This window comes from Carassius carassius, chromosome 47 (assembly GCF_963082965.1).
Source record: "Carassius carassius chromosome 47, fCarCar2.1, whole genome shotgun sequence".
Classification (NCBI taxonomy): domain Eukaryota; kingdom Metazoa; phylum Chordata; class Actinopteri; order Cypriniformes; family Cyprinidae; genus Carassius; species Carassius carassius.
This window is the reverse complement of record NC_081801.1, coordinates 21,014,735-21,033,319: the sequence shown is the minus strand read 5'-3', so window position 1 is coordinate 21,033,319 and position 18,585 is coordinate 21,014,735. Positions and strand designations below refer to the sequence as shown.

At 39.3% G+C, this 18,585-nt stretch overlaps 1 protein-coding gene across 1 annotated transcript; it reads left to right on the top strand.

Annotated features, from left to right (window-relative positions):
* Nucleotides 1-272: 272 nt before the first annotated feature.
* LOC132130341 (max-binding protein MNT-like) lies at nt 273-18,371 on the top strand. The gene is made up of 6 exons (XM_059542025.1): nt 273-971; nt 6,375-7,038; nt 8,472-8,513; nt 8,863-8,974; nt 15,572-15,764; nt 16,305-18,371. The coding sequence occupies exons 1-6, from the start codon at nt 899-901 to the stop codon at nt 16,970-16,972; spliced, it is 1,752 nt and encodes a 583-aa protein (XP_059398008.1). The 5' UTR covers nt 273-898; the 3' UTR covers nt 16,973-18,371.
* Nucleotides 18,372-18,585: the final 214 nt, after the last annotated feature.

Sequence of the window (18,585 nt, the reverse complement as noted above, 5' to 3'; positions counted from 1 at the left end):
ATTAATGCTTATTGGAGACGCGAACCGTTTCAAACGATTCAGTTCGATTTGGTGAACTGGTTCAACCGGTTCACTAAGAAGAACCGGTTAAATTGAACGATTCGTTCGCGAATCGGACATCACTAATTGACAGTGACTGCTAGCGGAGTAGTCACTAGTGGCATTTAAAATACTAGTTTTACTTTCTATTAATTAAACAAGTCCTAGCAACAAAAATTGATAGTAAGGGGAATAGATGTAAAACGGCTTGCCATACGCGGTCTCGCCATGCAAATCAGCCGTTCTCAGCCTTTAGCGGCTATCCATGTGGACAGGCACCATGCCTTGTTGTTCTCCACGCCCATTGGTTCCCTCTCATCTACATGTTTTAATCATGTTCTAATGTACCGCAGGATAGGGCTACTGCGAAAACCCGGAACATGGATTCCGTATACGTTTCACAATATTTCCTCCTTTTATGCTCTAATAAGCGACCGGAAACACATTTAAACAGCGTCTATCGTGCCATAAAAATATCACCCTGAAGTCTTGATCATTTATATATACATTTCGATCTCATTAGAGAGATTACGTTCGGTAGATTCCTGATCCTACCGCTAAGTATGACAGCGTGATCTGTCCTAGTTTTTAATCACTGGTAGTATTAGGGCGGAGTATCCCCAGCGAGGGCGGACCTTGAACGGTATGCCTTTCGACTTGTATTTTCTATTACTCCAATCGCCATCTTGTTGCCAGTGAAGTAATGTGTTTCTGATGAATTTCGGGAGCGCCCTGGATGTCTTATGACTGTCTTTGGAAGCCAGTTGGATTATACTGTGATTTAACCCACCACATATATCTGTATCGGGGGCTTGCTTGCATACATTATTAACGGGAACGTATTGTATCGGTGTTCAAAATGAGTATCGATACTCTATTGGAAGCGGCCAGGTATTTGGAGTGGCAAGCCCAGCAACAACAGATTACACGTGGTAAGGCTGGGCGGGGGACGGGGGGGGGCTGGATGATTGCATAGATCTACATGATAAATTAGATATGTATGAACTGATTTGGGATTGTACCCAGGAAATTGTTTTTTCATACCGGCACACTTCAAGATAAATAACTACAGTTTTATTTTCTTTAAAAAAAAAAATTCAAATCAGCTTTTTATTATAAGAATTGCGAACAAGAGCTCTTTGTCTCAGTGTAATGTCCAAGGAGTTTGCACTTTTTGTAGGGTGCAGTCTTCGTGACTAGGGCATATTTCGCTCACTCGGTTTCCGGGTTAAATCCGTGCTATATTTAGTGTGCTACTATACTGGCTCAGTGGCGCAGCGGTGGGTGGGTACATTTACCCGACAGATCCTCACATATGGCGCGACGTATTGTTTTTTTAACGTATTGTTTTTTTGTGACACATTAAGTTAAACGTTTTTGCATTTATATTGACTGGGTAGAATTTTTAAAATTATAACAACTATTTTTACCCACCAGTTAATTTATAAACTGGTTAGCTAAAAGTAGCGAACGTCGTGTTTGCTATCCATTGGGCGGTGGCAAGTTTTTTTTTTTCTTACATAATGACATTGCATAGTGTTTATCTCATCTTATAACTTTCAAGACCAGCCTACTTTTTCCATCACACTTCTTCGTTGTTAGTCGCTTAATCTCTTTTTTGTTTGTTTTTGAATCTTCTATACGCCGAAATTCCATAAAACAGACAATGTAAGGGTTTTTTTTAGGGGAGGGGGGTTGTTTCGTTTCATTCTCGAGGTGACGTGTCAGTAAAGCCACGCCCACAGCAAATACCGCGTGCTGAAAGTCCGCCCTCTTCAACCACGTGCGCGCCAGACACCAACTCCCCACTCCGTCTCTCCCGGGTCACAACTGGGGAGAAAATAGGGCAAAGCCACCCTCCCTCAATGCAGAAGTTATATAATCTGCATTTTTCATGCATCTCCCAAGTAAAAGCTTGACATACTGATTTACTCTTTCATTACTCTTCGTTTATTTTTTGTCATACAGTTAAACAGATACAATAAGAAGAACAATAAGTGCAGCTGCATATTTTTGAACATCTCTGCAAGGTCTTTCTCTTTAAAGGCTCTATTCAAATATGCAAACTTTGCATGCACTTACACAATCTTTGACCTTGTATAGATCTATAAAATTGCATGTAAGTGTGCTGTATTAAAAACTCTTTGTGAAGTTTTATGTTAAAGGAGATAAGAATGATACCTTACATTTAATATATATATATATATATATATATATATATATATATATATATATATATATTAGTATAACAACAAAGATAATTTCAGTTTTTATACCATCAAAGCTGGTTAAACTTTCATTTGCTGTTTGAGCTCTGTGGACTTTGATTTACTGGTGTCTGACAGACATTAAATATATTAATACAGAGTGTTAATGAAAACGTGAACTAGTTGTACAGACCCACACAGTCACAAATAGGTTAGTTTGATAAGTTTGTTGTCAAATTAAATTTAATGTTTGCCTTTGATTTTGTTGTTCAAAATGAATTATTGTCAATGATTTTTAAGTAAGTACAGTTCATTGCAGTTGATACAAAGCCTCTTTGCACTGTTCTGGTCTATAGTTTGTTTCAGAATACGGTCATGATTTCCACATTAGCCTGTGAAAATATAATGTGATTTTGAAGGGTTGCTTTTGAAGTTTCCTTTGTCCCATTTACACAGTGTCATGTTCAAAATGCACACTCTTAAAGCCTACGGACCACCATATATCCTATCTGTGTCCTGAGTGAAGTCTCAAGAGCTTTACATGCTTATTTACGGAGAGTAATAGATGGCACTCTCATAAGCTGTTCAGAACTTATTAGGCTGGCTGTGTTGTGTCTGCACAATGACACATTAGTGTTTGTGATTCCATTCCTAACATGCTATTAATTTCTTTGTACGCATGTAAATGTCAAGAGAAACGGCATTTCGGTTTGTGTTTATCTTCTGTTATGTAATGGAGAAATATGCAAAGACTGAAAATATTGATCTCAGCATTCTTTAGTTTTGAAGGCTTTTGAGAATGTGTTTCACAATCAATATCATTGATTCCCACATGCTGTGGTTTGAATGAACTGTGTAGGAACGCTTTGAATCAGGTCAACCCATTGTCTGCGGCGTGCTCACAATCACAAGATACAGTTTCTCCTGCAAAGGAATGTCTTGCGGTGCAAATGGCAGTTTTGACTCATAGACACTTTGGACAGCAGCCAAAATTTCTCTCCCCCTTCTATTAGAATTCAAACATTGAGCTGAAGTCACAACTCAGATGGAACTGAATATGGATCGAGTGGCTAAACAATAGATCTGTCCATCAATCATGGAAATGGTCGAATGGCGGGATGGCACGGCCGTCATGTTCCCCACACCAGCTCTTGGCTTTTCATGCAGACTGCTGTGTGACATCAGTGTAGAGCTGGAGACTAGGAAAGACTCTTACTGGGGCTTCTCTCTTAAAGAGACAGACCCTCCAGACAGCTAGCTCACACCCCACCCTTGGACATGAAGTCATGATTTAATGCCCCCTACACCAGCTTTTCTTTTTAAAATTGAAAACTGTAGCTACACGGCAGGTTTTGAGCCCTGTTGTGAATTTCATATGAATTTCACACACTGCCTTGATGTATTAAATTACTCTGTTAGTCTGCAGCTTCTCATTAATAATTTACACTCACAGCCAAGAGCGCTTCTTAGTCGGAGCCTAGACAAGCACTAATTAGTTCCATTACTGATCTATAAATTGGTATTAATCTGTAGCATTGCTGCTGATATTCATTAGGTCTAGCTATAGTTTAGTTTGCTCCTCTTTCACAAAGGTATTATGAATGTTCTTTTTGTGTGTGTGTGTGTGTGTGTTTGTTTTTTTGTTTTTGTTTTACACACACCGAGCTATGCCATATCTTGATAATAAATGGTAAATCGCGCTTTGAAATTTGTGCTGTTAATATTTATTTCAGGCTGTTAATGAATCAGGCAACTACATCAGGGTAACATGAATGTGAATTTCATAAAATATATTTCTGAAAATGAATGACTGCAAGACGAGAACCGGAGAAAAACATTTTGCTTATATTATGACAGTCAAGGGTTATTGCAGATAAGCATTCTGATCTATTCTTAAGCATAAAAGTATTATTTTTTTTTTTTTTCAATGGCCCACACCAGGGCGGGCAATTTAAATCGACACGATACATTTGATCACATCCAATGAGATTTTCTTTAATTTCAGCAATTTTATGTTAGTATTTCACCCAATATATTTACTCAAATCACAAAAAATTTGAAATAGTTTTTGATGTGTTAGCCTAAGTGTTGTAGATTTTTAAACTGACACAAAGGCTTTCTGGTAAATGGAAAAAGCTGGAATTGGCCAATAATCACTAATAAGCCAGGTGAATAAAGTTTGCTTTGGCAAGCTATTTTGAACTCCTGACAACTCTAATTTGTTTTTGCTTGATTTTGTTCAAAATGATGTCACACCAGTTTGTTCTTTGATTTTGCTTTAAGTATATTGGGGCCTTAAAGGTATAGTTCACCCAAAAATGAAAATTATGTCATTAATGACGTTCCAAACTCGTGAGACCTCCGTTCAGCTTCAGAACACAGTTTAAGATATTTTAGATTTAGTCCGAGAGCTTTCTGTCCCTCCATTGAAAGTGGGTGTACGGTATACTGTCCATGTCCAGAAAGGTAAGAAAAACATCATCAAAGTAGTCCATGTGACATCAGAGGGTCAGTTAGAATTTGTTGAAGCATCGAAAATACATTTTGGTCCAAAAATAGCAAAAACAACGACTTTATTCAGCATTGTCTTCTCTTCCGGGTCTGTTGTGAGCGCATCTGAGACACAGCGCATCTGAACCGAACTGGTTCTTTTGGTGATTGATTCTGAACTGATTCTGTGCTAATGTTATGAGCGCAGGGAAAACAAAGGCTTGAATCAAGGGCAATCATCGCCAATGACGTCATTACGTCGAGCACAAAAGAACCGGTGAACCGTTTTCTTCAACCGGTTTATTGAATCGAACTGTCCGAAAGAACCGATTCGCGGAAAAGAACCAAACTTCCCATCACTACTGGTGATCCGAAAACCGATGCAACCGGTTCTTGACTCGAGAATGAGTCAGTGTGTTGTTCGTTATCTGGCTCGGCTCGGGGTTCATCTTCAGTTCTCTCTTCACAGCAGTTCAGTCAGTGAACTGTTTGAGTGCATGAATTACTCCGGGATATTGGTTTGTTTTAACTCAGAGGGAGTGTCAGCCACATTAAAAAAGTTAACAGCTTAAGTCATTTGTGGATTAATGCTTATTGGAGACGCGAACCGTTTTAAACGATTCAGTTCGATTTGGTGAACTGGTTCAAAAAGATCCGGTTACATGGAATGAATCGTTCGCGAACCGGATATCACAAACTGCAGTGAACGAGCTCACAACAGACCCGGAAGAGACGATGCTGAATAAAGTCGTCGTTTTTGCTATTTTTGGATCAAAATGTATTTTCAATGCTTAAAAAAAATTCTAACTGACCCTCTGATGTCACATGGATTACTTTGATGATGTTTTTCTTACCTTTCTGGACATGGACAGTATACCGTACACACAGTTTCAATGGAAGGACTTAGAGCTCTCGGACTAAATCTAAAATATCTTAAACTGTGTTCTGAAGATAAACGGAGGTCTCACGGGTTTGGAACGACATGAGGGTGAGTTATTAATGACATAATTTTCCTTTTTGGGTGAACTAACCCTTTCACTGTTTTCATTCAAACTGTGAATTTAGGCAAGAAATCAGAATCTCCAGTGATTGTCAAGAAAAAAATTAACAGTGTCCAATCTAGCTGCAAATTTCATTTATGCAACAAATCATAATACCACAAAACTATTTGTGGATCAAGCAGCGTTTCCATCCCATGTGTTCACGAGAACAAAAGGACTTCTAAGGAAACTGCAAAATATAAATGGAAACAGAAGCTGTAGGCCTTTTAGTAAATGTAATGAATTGTGGTTTAGAATCTCAGAGCATTTTTGTTTGCACAATCTTCAGACAGTTCTAAAGGGTAGAAGCAACCAGTCATGAGTGAATACATTTTTTAGTGATCAACTCGGAAATTATTCTGTAAATGTATTTCCAGTGGTTTATGCTGAATCAAATATGTTTCCACTGCAAGCAAATGCATACTTTTTATCTTGCACATTTTGGAATATGTATTCACATTTTAGTGTTTCCGTACAACATCCCAAAGTTTCCTTAATTAAATACAAAGTGTATTATTCTTAAATAGTATATCCAAGTTTCAGCCTTCATTTTGTCTTTCTTTTTGCATAATAATTTTGATCTTTTTGTTTTCTACAGAGGAAGAGGAGCGAGAGAAGGCCCTGCTGTCCCGTGAGGCTGAGCAGAAGCTCTCTACCCCCATTATCCAGTCTGTCCAAGTTAACCATGTGACCTGGGTCGACGACATGCGGCTCGAGCCACACTGCCACCACCAGCACCACCCTCCGGTCCAGCCCCCTCCCCTCCCACCACCTGTTCCCATAGCTGTCATTCCTATCCCAGTGGTCCCTGCCAACCCCGCGGCCCCTCCCATTCAGACTGCTTCGTCCCTTCACACAGCCACCTCTATGCCAGTGGTCACACCCTTGGGCTCAGCCCTGTCCCCACCAGCAGTCCCCCTTCTCAGCCCTAATGGCAAGGATGCCCATTCCCCACCACAGCAGCAGCAACAACATCATCACTTGATCGCACACGTAAAAGCAGAAGCTACCAACTTGCCTCCATCAAATAACAGTCCCAAGCAGCAGCCACAACTGCAACAGACGCAGACGCTGCTGCAACCATATCCAGCCCCCATCATCACAGCCCAGCATCCACCACAGCAACACACCCTCCTGCCCCAGCCAGCACTAGCCCAAGCTCAGCCTGCACCAGCCCAGGGTCAGGCAGGCCAGCCGCCCAGGCCTAACGGAGCTGTTGTGGAAGAGCCACGCAACCTGGATGGCAAAAGGAGACCTGGAGGGTGAGCCGTGTTTTGTGGTGGTGGAGGAGATTAAACCGTAGGATGCTCGCTTGAAACTGGGTTGGCTATTTTGTTATGAGATTGCAATTTTTACAAAGTAGGCTGCTGTCCTGTCCTGTGACACATGATGTGAAGTAACGTTGCCCCTCAGGTCATGCTGTGTGTGTTTGCAAGCTGCGAACTACATTTGTGATTTCTGATATACTCATCCTCAGGTCGTTCTAAACCAGTGTTTCCCAACCACTGTGCGACAGGTTGTCAGGTGTTCTGTGAAGAATTATCAGAACTTTCTATCTCCTATTAAGTTATTGTTATTATTTTAAGTCAGTGCTAGTGGTCATCTTTACATCTGTTTTGCAAATAATTAACCAATGAAAAGCATTCAAAAGAGCTTGTGACTTAACTTCGTAATGCCATTGGATCATCAAGCAATAACTCCACTGCGAAGAACTGATGTTTGAATAAGTACAGGATTTTCTTTACTCAAGAAACACTATGTCTATAAAGGCTTATGTATTTTGTGTATATGAAGAGCGGAGAAGAGTCTTAGCATTTGCTGTCTAGCAGTCGCTATTATACTGTTTTAGCCTATATATCCTGTGCATAGCGCTTCATCTTTTATATCACTGAGCGCCCATATAGCTACAATAGACTTTATAACCTGTAAGTTGATGAAAACATAATGCGATGCACTCACTGCCTCATTTGCGGCCATACTGATGATGGACAAAACACAGATTTTTTACTTATCATGACTGTGCCGTGGCTAAAATAAAGGTTGGAAAACACTGTTCTAAACACACATGACTTTGTTTTATGTGGAACACAAAAGGAGATATTTCGAGAACGTTCACACTGCTCTTTTCCATACAATGCAAGGATGTTAAGCTGCAAAAAAGCACCATAAAACTAGTTTCACTGACTCCTTCACTATATTCTGTCATGTGAAAATATTTGCTGAAAACTTGTTGCAGCATTAAATATAATTTATATATTTTACAATATGAATAATCAAGATACGTTGAGACATCTTTATCTTGTCAGTGATCGGGGCTTATTAAGTTTAAAGTCCTATTGAGTTTTGAAAGTTGGCATTCAGAATGAACTGTATGATTAATTGAAACAAAACTGAAATCAAAATATGGCTTATTGCGATCTTTTGTTTTTTTCCGAGCTTGACATCCCCTGCTCAGTGTTTGGCGTTATTGTTTGTGTAAGAGCTGCATAAAAAACCTTTCCTTTTGTGTGGCCTACAAGAAAAAGAAATCTTTAAAATAACACGAGAGTGAGCAGTGACAGAATTTTTTTTTTTCTTCAGTGAACTACTTATTTGCAACATACTTATTTGCAAGAGACCATGATATAAAATGTAATGGGTTGATTTGTAAAAGTTTACGTATGACCTAGAAACATTTTCTATATTTTTCCTGCAGGGCTGGAACTCGAGAAGTTCACAACAAGCTGGAAAAGAACAGGTGGGTTAACTTCTGTTTACAATTTTATGTTTATTTCTTTTGACAAACAGAAGCTGAGCATATAACGGCATTGAGTAGCCTTAATGTAAGTTGTATGGTTTCTGGACTGATCACAGACACATTAACTCATGTCGCTTTGCAATTAGTGCACTATTTGTTTTTATTGGCTAGAAGGCCTCTGCCATACTAGTTACCACAACAAATGTGATATTACAAAGCAGTTGCCTTTTGAATTCATTGCTGTTACTTCCACCACCAAAATGCCTTGCCTAAACATCTGTTAAAACTTTAACTTGCTTTGCACAAGACATAAGAAATGGAACGATCAGTGCTTTTCTTTCCGTCACAGACGAGCACATCTGAAAGAATGTTTTGAGATTCTCAAGAAGAATGTTCCTAATGTGGATGAAAAGAAAACGTCCAATCTGAGTGTCTTAAGGAGTGCTCTCCGCTACATCCAGGTAATGGGATTGGATACAAGTGCTATGAAACAACTATTTGATGTGCATCCAGTAGAAGCTTCTAAAATAAATAATATTGTAATAATATAATCATTTTATTTTGCATATAAAAGAAGCCTATTTTGGGGAACATTTAAGAATGCTCCTTTGATTTCTGAAGTTAAATGTTTGATAACCCAGACATGTTTTTATGAGATTCACCTAGAAACACACATCTGTCCTTTTTCCATTTGTAGTTTAACTGTTGTGGACTGTTACGGCTACTTGTAAAAGGTCATGTGAGGATGGCGTTTTGATTGGGAATGTTTTTCTCTGAATTATATTAGTTAGATGCCAACATAGATTCATGAAAAATAATTAGAACATAATTTATTCCTAAAGGATATAATTATATTGTAATAATTAATAACAATGAAAAGTGTGTTGGGAATAGGTCAGAAGATGGGGATTCGTAGCTCGTTTTCTCCTTCTTTCCTCGTTCTCCCCCTCCCACCCACATACACTTCTCCACACATACTTTACTGGCAGAACTGTGTCATATACATCTGCCAAAACATCCTGGGTCGAATTCTTCTCCGTGTGCGCTCATTATATCTGTTCCTTACCCTCTTTTCCTGTTATTTTCTTACCAATAAGAGGTGTTTTTTCCCCACTTGGCTGTTTCTCTATCCATCTGGTTTTTCTTTGCCTGATGTTCAACAGCTAATGTTAAAAATGGCAATTGGAGCAAAAACCTTGATTTATTTTTCAAAAATAATATTTTGCACATTTAGGATTAATTTAGAAAATTAAATGAATTAAAGGTAACTTAGGATAATATGGTGGCCGATCACATGTTTAAGCTGTTAAAGTTCATATGAGTTTACCTGGATCAGAACTTTAAAAAAGCGCCAAGATCACGGTCGATCATTTAATTTGCAATTTCCTGTTTATGAAAGATATATCTTTGATTTATGATCTCAAAAGCTATAAAACTGAACCCAGCGATTGTTGTAAAGACACGATAAACACAAGCGCGGGAATGAGGGCCGCCTGCTCGCACGCTACTCTCTGCTGTGTGCGCAGTCCTCGAGTCCCTCGAGCTTCAGCTCCCGCGTCCACGTGAGGCATGAGCACATGGCAAGCGTGAGCCCGCTGACGTCAGCTGCTGTTCTGTGCTAGTCCTCCTCCCCTCCCTCTCTCTCTCTCAGCGTGCAGTGCACACACCAGACACACACATGCAAACTGAAGCGGTTTAAAATCAAACCATGCAATATTGAAACGTTGCTGCAGTACATGATGCTTGCTGTTCGTCGCCCTTGTGTAAAGGTGTTGTATGCTACATTGTTCGAGTCGGTAGCTTTGCATGGTTGTTTTTTTCTTTTCTGGGCCGTAGTCCTGTGAATCGTTGTTATCAAGGAGACCACAGCAAACAGAGCTGGTGGTCAGTGAAAGGCAGGGGGTCCCTCTGTCTGTAAATGGAGTTTCTTTACCGGTTACGTTCTAGATGCCGTCTGTGGGTTCACACAGGCATGGCATTCTTCTTTTACGCTCACTGGTTGTGGAGTAATATAACAGGGACAGTAGTGATGAATTTTCAAACATGATATTACGAGTTGCATGAGTTCACAGCTGCAGTGATGTACCAGCAGCATCAGTGTTAGTTTATGGTGGTCTGATTCTAATGTTGATATTTTATTACACATTATTTAGTCTGGTGGTCAACCAATACATTACTTTTTATTTTGGTGGCTGATATGATATAATGCTTCTATACATATAATCAGACTAAATAATGACTGAGAGTTACAAAAAATTGCGGAAATCAAATAAACACTTCTCAGTATTTATTTAAAATTCACCCAAAACACTGAGAAAAGAAAGTTTGTAATTGACAAATTTTTAAATAAAATGTAACATTTTGCTTATTTTTAAAAAGAGTACTTATTATAGATATTATGGAAATGTTTTCGGACACTTAGTTAAAATTTATACTGAATGCAGTTACTTCACTAAATTTTTTTAAAGGTCTTAATATGGTTAAAGTTTACTGTCAGCTTTTAAGGTAAACTACAATATACTTTAATTTCTGCTGAAACTTGAATGTCTTATCTACATATAATTGTAATTACATATGTGTAATGATGTTGAAATTTAGTACATTATATAAACTTTAAATTTGTAAGTTTATAATTTAATATATTATAATTCAGCACACTTCAATTAAATTCTAAAGTTTTTCTGTGCTTTAGTATGTTATTCGACATCTCAAAATAAGTGTGCTGCTTTAAAGCACAACAAAAGATTGTTAAAACAGTTATATAAAATGTACTTTTAAAGTAAAATTATTAATTTGACATACAAGTGCACTTTTTTGAAAAGTGTAATTAAATGTAAAAAAAAACAGTCTGGAAACTCTCTTTAAGTACACTTATGTGGCCATTTATGTCATTAATATATCAAAGTATCTTTTTTTAAGTACATTACAAGGACACATTCAGCACAATTGAGTGCACTTCTTTTGCACAAGAGAAGGCTGTCAGTGTCAGTAGATTGAAGAGTTTATAAAGAGGAACTAATGCTCCTGTTAATGACTTAATTTCAAATTGACCAATTAATCATTTATTTACTCAAATTCAATCACTCTTTTTCATGTAAAATATTTGTAAAACAAAATATGCGCATTATCTATTGACAAGACTTTAAAACTGAGAGGCAGTAAACTGGGCAATAAAAAAAATTTAGTATTGGATGTTTAATAGCTGATTAAATGAATCAGTCACAAATATTTTTGCAGCATTATTTAATTGTTTGGATGTCCAAATGCAGTGTTACTTGATCGCTCTCTTTTTCAAACTACATTTGATAAAGATGAGCAGGGATGCTGGGAGCAGGTGAGGAGAAGGGCACGAAGACATGAGGGGCACTCCTAGAGGGAGTGCAAGAGCCATCGGACTGGAGGTCGATGTGAGCCAATCGCATTAACCCTTGCCTCACTATTACACCTTCTCCTTATCACCACGTTGCTACTTCCCTGCTCTGTTGCCAAGGAGACCATGGTGGGTACCAGCTGTTGCCGTGGTGATATCCAGCGGGAACTTATATCTAGTCTGTAGGGGTGTCTAATCGGTTACACACTAAAGATGGAGTGGGTTCAAAACTGTCTTGGGGTCATTGAGCACAGGTTCTATACACACACATCAGGATTTGAGCTGATGGCTGGGGTTGATGTTTCAGTATTATAATGACTGCGTTATCACTAGCTGAAGTGTCACATTACCAAGGACTATGATAACACAGTGTCATGTAGTCTTGTCGTCATTCTAATTTGTCATCTTTGTACTTGACTTATTTCGAGTGCATTTTGCTTCTAAAGTAGCATCTCTTTATTACGTTCAATTGTTTGTTCACAAAAACACCTACATTTTCATGTGAAACATTTACAAGGTTTTAACAGTCATTTAACAATCATACCAAGGTCCAAAATTCAGTTTTCAAGGCATATATATATATATATATATATATATATATATATATATATGTATTAGGGCTGCTCCGATCACGATCGGCCGATCGTTAATGCGCATCTCGTCAGTAAAGCCGGTTCTCTAATCAGCGGTAATCACGCACCTGAGGTAATTTACCGCTGATTGGAGCAGCCCTAATATATATATATATACACACACACACACACACACACACTCACCTAAAGGATTATTAGGAACACCATACTAATACTGTGTTTGACCCCCTTTCGCCTTCAGAACTCCCTTAATTCTACGTGGCATTGATTCAACAAGGTGCTGAAAGCATTCTTTAGAAATGTTGGCCCGTATTGAGAGGATAGCATCTTGCAGTTGATGGAGATTTGTGGGATGCACATCCAGGGCACGAAGCTCCCGTTCCACCACATCCCAAAGATGCTCTATTGGGTTGAGATCTGGTGACTGTGGGGGCCATTTTAGTACAGTGAACTCATTTTCATGTTCAAGAAACCAATTTTAAATGATTCGAGCTTTGTGACATGGTGCATTATCCTGGTGGAAGTAGCCATCAGAGGATGGGTACATGGTGGTCATAAAGGGATGGACATGGTCAGAAACAATGCTCAGGTAGGCCGTGGCATTTAAACGATGCCCAATTGGCACTAAGGGTCCTAAAGTGTGCCAAGAAAACACCCCCTACACCATTACACCACCACCACCAGACTGCACAGTGGTAACAAGGCATGATGGATCCATGTTCTCATTCTGTTTACGCCAAATTGGATCCATGTTCTCATTCTGTTTACGCCAAATTCTGACTCTACCATCTGAATGTCTCAACAGAAATCGAGACTCATCAGACCAGGCAACATTTTTCCAGTCTTCAACTGTCCAATTTTGGTGAGCTTCTGCAAATTGTTGCCTCTTTTTCCTATTTGTAGTGGAGATGAGTGGTACCCGGTGGGGTCTTCTGCTGTTGTAGTCCATCCGCCTCAAGGTTGTGTGCGTGTTGTGTGCTTTGCTGCATACCTCGTTTGTAACGAGTGGTTATTTCAGTCAAAGTTGCTCTTCTATCAGCTTGAATCAGTCGGCCCATTCTCCTCTGACCTCTAGCATCAACAAGTCATTTTCGCCCACAGGACTGCTGCATACTGGATGTTTTTCCCTTTTCACACCATTCTTTGTAAACCCTAGAAATGGTTGTGCGTGAAAATCCCAGTAACTGAGCAGATTGTGAAATACTCAGACCGGCCCATTTGGCACCAACAACCATGCCACGCTCAAAATTGCTTAAATCACCTTTCTTTCCCATTCTGACATTCAGTTTGGAGTTCAGGAGATTGTCTTGACCAGGACCACAACCCTAAATGCCCTGAAGCAAGTGCCATGTGATTGGTTGATTAGATAATTGCATTAATGAGAAATTGAACAGGTGTTCCTAATAATCCTTTAGGTGAGTCTATGTATGCAAACCATTAAACTGTTTTGCAGTATAAAAAGTTCCTGGCCTTTTTTATTTATCTGTATCAGTACATATTGGATATTTAAATAAATATTAAATTAAATTAATAGTTTTTCATTTTCAAATTGGTAAAAAGTGATTTTAAAAATAGTACAAACACATTATATTTAAAATGTAGCAAATGCTCTTCTTAAATGTTCTATTAATAGAAACATCTGGAAAAAAGGTTTAAAAATATTTTTTAATCTATTTTAATATATAAAATAAAAAAGGTTACGGAAATTGTAATATATAAAATATTGTTACAAAATTTTGTTTTTTTAACAAACAAATGCAGCCTTGGTGAACAACATAAGGGAATTATTTCCAAAAACATTAAAAAAAAATCACACAAACCCAAACTTTTGTGTTGTGTGTGTGTATATATTTCTATATATGGCTTATCAGCATATCACCCAGAGTTTTAATATCTGTTCAACCCTACATTTAGTGCATAGCAATGTTTGTGTAATTTCATTTCAATGTTAAAATAACTTTCTATTGCAGCCTAATATAATCAGTTGAAGGTTCATTTCTGAAGAGTAAACAGTTTTTTTTCAAAATCTATGATGTTTTAATATTATACATTTTAATAGGGCTGGTTGTTTACCAAACAGGAGGTGTTGGCTTGTATATATTGCTGTGTGTATTGGGGTTGACCTGCTGTGTGAAGGGGGTTTAGGGCCAGACAGTCCAATCTGACTAATCCTGGATCAGGCTTCACTAGGACAGACTCTCTCTCTCTCTGCCAGCACTCTCAACCTACTGCACCAGTCTCATTCAGATTCCCTTGATACTCTATCAGTGGGTTATATAATCCCAGAAATGCACAAAAAACACCCTCCACCGCTGTGCAGAACTCTATCTTGGTGCACACTCACTGCTTCGCTGCTTTCTTTTCTTCAGCACTCAGAAACGTGTTTTGTTCTTCTGTACACTGCAGTCCTCTGTGACTCTACAGGACTCCTGCTAATTAGGAGCCAAAATGCCGGTGTTGTCACACAGTTTCTTTGGCAGAGCATATAGGTGAGGGAGGGACTGAGGAGGAAACTGACTGATGAGAGTGTGTGTGTCAGAGCCGTCACATGCTCAAGGCTTTGACAGATGGGGTTGGGTGTGTGAACTGCTTTGCTTTTTGGACAGTTTTTTTATCGTAAAATTGGATGAGCACATATGTTAAACATTCTGTCACAAAGCAGTTCCACTCTCGCACGGCCAGCCTCGCATTTCTTGAATGTGGATGGACATAACTGCTCCTCTTCAAGGGTTTACATGTCTAAACAGTTTGTTCCTATTAGCCTAGTTTGATGTCCCGTGGTCAGCTGACTAACACAAAAAGTGGGTCAAATCATTTGCCTGTGTGACTGCCACTTCCTTTCTTTTCATCCCACCCCTTATAACATCAGCTATTTTAATTAATTGTCAGTTGAGTCTCCCGTAAAGGTTTTGGAATATGTTTTTGACCTCTTGTTCTTTCATCTGCAAGTAGTAAGTTGTTGTTATACATAAACATGAAGTAGAGACTTTACAGCAAGTGTGTATTCTCAAGCTTAGACATGAGTTAATTGTGGTGATTAATGTGCATATTGAAGTGCAGATGATACAAAGAGTAGTGTATCATAATTCGTGCAGACTTTGAAGCGGAAAGAAAAGGAATACGAGCATGAGATGGAGCGCTTGGCGCGGGAGAAGATCGCCACTCAGCAAAGACTCGCCGAGCTGAAGAATGAGTTGAGCCAGTGTTTAGACATCACGGAGATCGACAGGATACTCCGACAAACTGTCCAACCGGAAGATGATCAGGTCTCCACATCAACCGCATCAGGTACAGCACATATTTGTGAATATAAGCTATATATATATGATTCTGGTAAGAAATTAATACTTGTTTTCTTAAGAATCCTGAGAAGAGGAAAAATCAGTTTCCACAAAAATATTATCAGTATTAATATTATAATTTTTTTTCATGTATTATATTTAAAACAAAGTTTATTTTAATGATTTTTTTTTTAATATTTTTTTTTTTTTACAAATTGTTAGTCAAGTTTTTTTTTTGCACCAAAATAGATCCGATATTATTATTAGGTTATATGTGTATATATATATATATATATATATATATATATATATTCTTTTTTATTTTTATTTTTCTTGGGGTAACCCCATGTTGAGGTTTCTTAAACCAGAAATGTTATTTCTTAGTTTTTCATGGTGTGCAATTTTTCCTTTTACTTACAACTTACAGTATGACTTCATATTACATCAAACATCAGTTTTCCCCCCTGATATGCTTAGTTGTAATTTGTATGATGGGTAAGTAACAACATAAAATTCAATTACCATTCATCATTTCCTCTCTTTTCAGAGGGTGAAGACAACTTTGACCAAGACGTAGATGATGACATCCTCTCCTCCCCACCCTCGTCTTCTGCGGCCAAACCATCTGCACCGACACCATCAGAGCCCCGCGCTGCCATACCTCCACCCTCCATTCTCCCTACACATATCTCCATACAACACAAATCCACCACACCACCCTCCGCTCCACCCAGTCAACCCCAGCCCACAGCGGTCACCCCTCAAGCCATCGCCCCTGCACCCCCTTCCCACCTTGTTTCCCCTCCTCAGCCAACAGTCATCACCCACGCATCTGTATCCCATGCGTCCGTGATCCAAGCTGTCAACCACGTCATCCCAGCTGGGCCTAAACATCTGGCGCACATTGCGCCCTCTAGTGGAGGTCAGCCTATTGGACACATCACCGTGCATCCCGTGGCCCACATTTACCCGCAGTCAGTAGCCGTCTCGCAGCCGACGGTGGTGGGGCACATCACACACACATTGGCGCATCACCCGCACACTCACGCCCAAATTAACGGCACACCAGTTACAGGTCAGCAGGCTACCATGATGGGAAAGCCAACGGCCGTGGTCGCCCACCATCACCCCGGGCTGATGGGCCAGACGGTGCTCAATCCGGTGACTATGGTAACTGTTCCTCCGTTTCCCGTCAGCACACTAAAGCTGGCCTGAGAGAAAAGAGAGGCTGCACAAAAAGACTTCCTTGAAAGGAGGTCTCACAAAGTGAGAGCAAGAGAGACTAAAGATGAAGAGCTAATTTCTAAAAGGACGACTAGGTCTCGTTCAGAAATTCACTACTGTCGCTCCAACAGGCCAGGACCTCACCTGGATCGGAGCGTATCCTCTTTGGCTTGTAGAAGGGGCTTGCGTGCCTTTTGCGTGTCTAGCGCTGGAAAGAAATTCATGTAATGCATTTTTGCTTAACTAAATTTGAAGACATTGGTCAGTCTTTAGTAATGTGAGAGTGGAGTGCTAAAACAAATCAATTTTTTCCATCGTATCCTTTTTCAGTATGCAGATTATCTAGCTTTACATTCATTCACCAAAAAAACTCCATGAGTCAAAAATGAGTGCTTAAAGCTCAGTACTGAAAGCATGCAGGAAAAAAAGTGTGTACTTTGTAACTTATCTTTATGGGCATTTAAAACTCTTCAAACGGGGCTTTTGACTAAAAAACTGGTACATTCAGACTTCAGACAGATCAGGTTACTCGAAGTGTCTTTATACTTGCGAGGAAATATAAGTGCCTAAGCCCCAATTCAAGGCCAGTGGCGCCACCTGCTGCTTACGCAATGCAACAACATTGTTTTATATGAAGCGTAAGAGTATATTAGACAGACATGACTTGACCTGGAGTCAGACATCTGTTGGCAATCAAGAAACTCAAAGTCTTAAAAGTGTCGAGGTGAATGGGTTGTAAGGAAACTTACAAGTAATGTACAATTAAACATCTAAGAAAGACATGAATTTGAAAGTAACGTTCCATTAAATCATTCATAACATACAGCAAGTGCTAAGACATTTAACGTAACAATCCTTAGTAGTACTTGATTAACGTTTCAAATGATTAAAATCGTTACGTATGGCGTCGCGGTGTCGGGCATTTCCCTTTCTTCAAATCAGCAGTTAACAATGTTCCCGTGCTGGTAGCGACACTTTAAAAACTGTCGAATGAAGTCTTTGAAAAGATGTTAACGTAAATCGAACTTTTTCGTCACGCGCACGTTGATGGCGTGTCTAAACCATCTAAACGCGCGCGCCCTTGTCCAGTGTAGATCGGTGCTGTTGTGTCCATTTTACGTTCACTGCCGCTAAGTCATTTTTCATTATTGTGTGATTGTGTAAATTTGTCATGAGGTAGGCACTTGTTTATAAGTATTTTAGGAGGTTAAAACAGGCTGTTTTGTTGACAACAGGACAAAAAGCCTTTTTGCCAATAGCAGTGGTGCTTTCAAAGTCGGACTGTCATTCTCAATGCACTCGCTTGATTGAACCTGCACAAAGTCAGACATCTGACCGTAAGGTTTGCTGTCGATGGTTAGGTACACCACGTTTTATAACCAGGGTTATTCAAATCTGTTTGGCCCGGTGCAGAGTTTGGCTCCAACCCTAGTCAAACACACCTGAGCATGCTAATCAGTGTTTTTGGGATCATTAGAAAATCTCAGGTAGGTGACTTTGATCAGGGTTGGAGCCAAACTCTGCACCGCATTGGCCCTCCATGGCAGGATTTGAATAACCCTGCTTTGTCACTTTCAAATGTAACACTGTGATTCCTGCTCTCA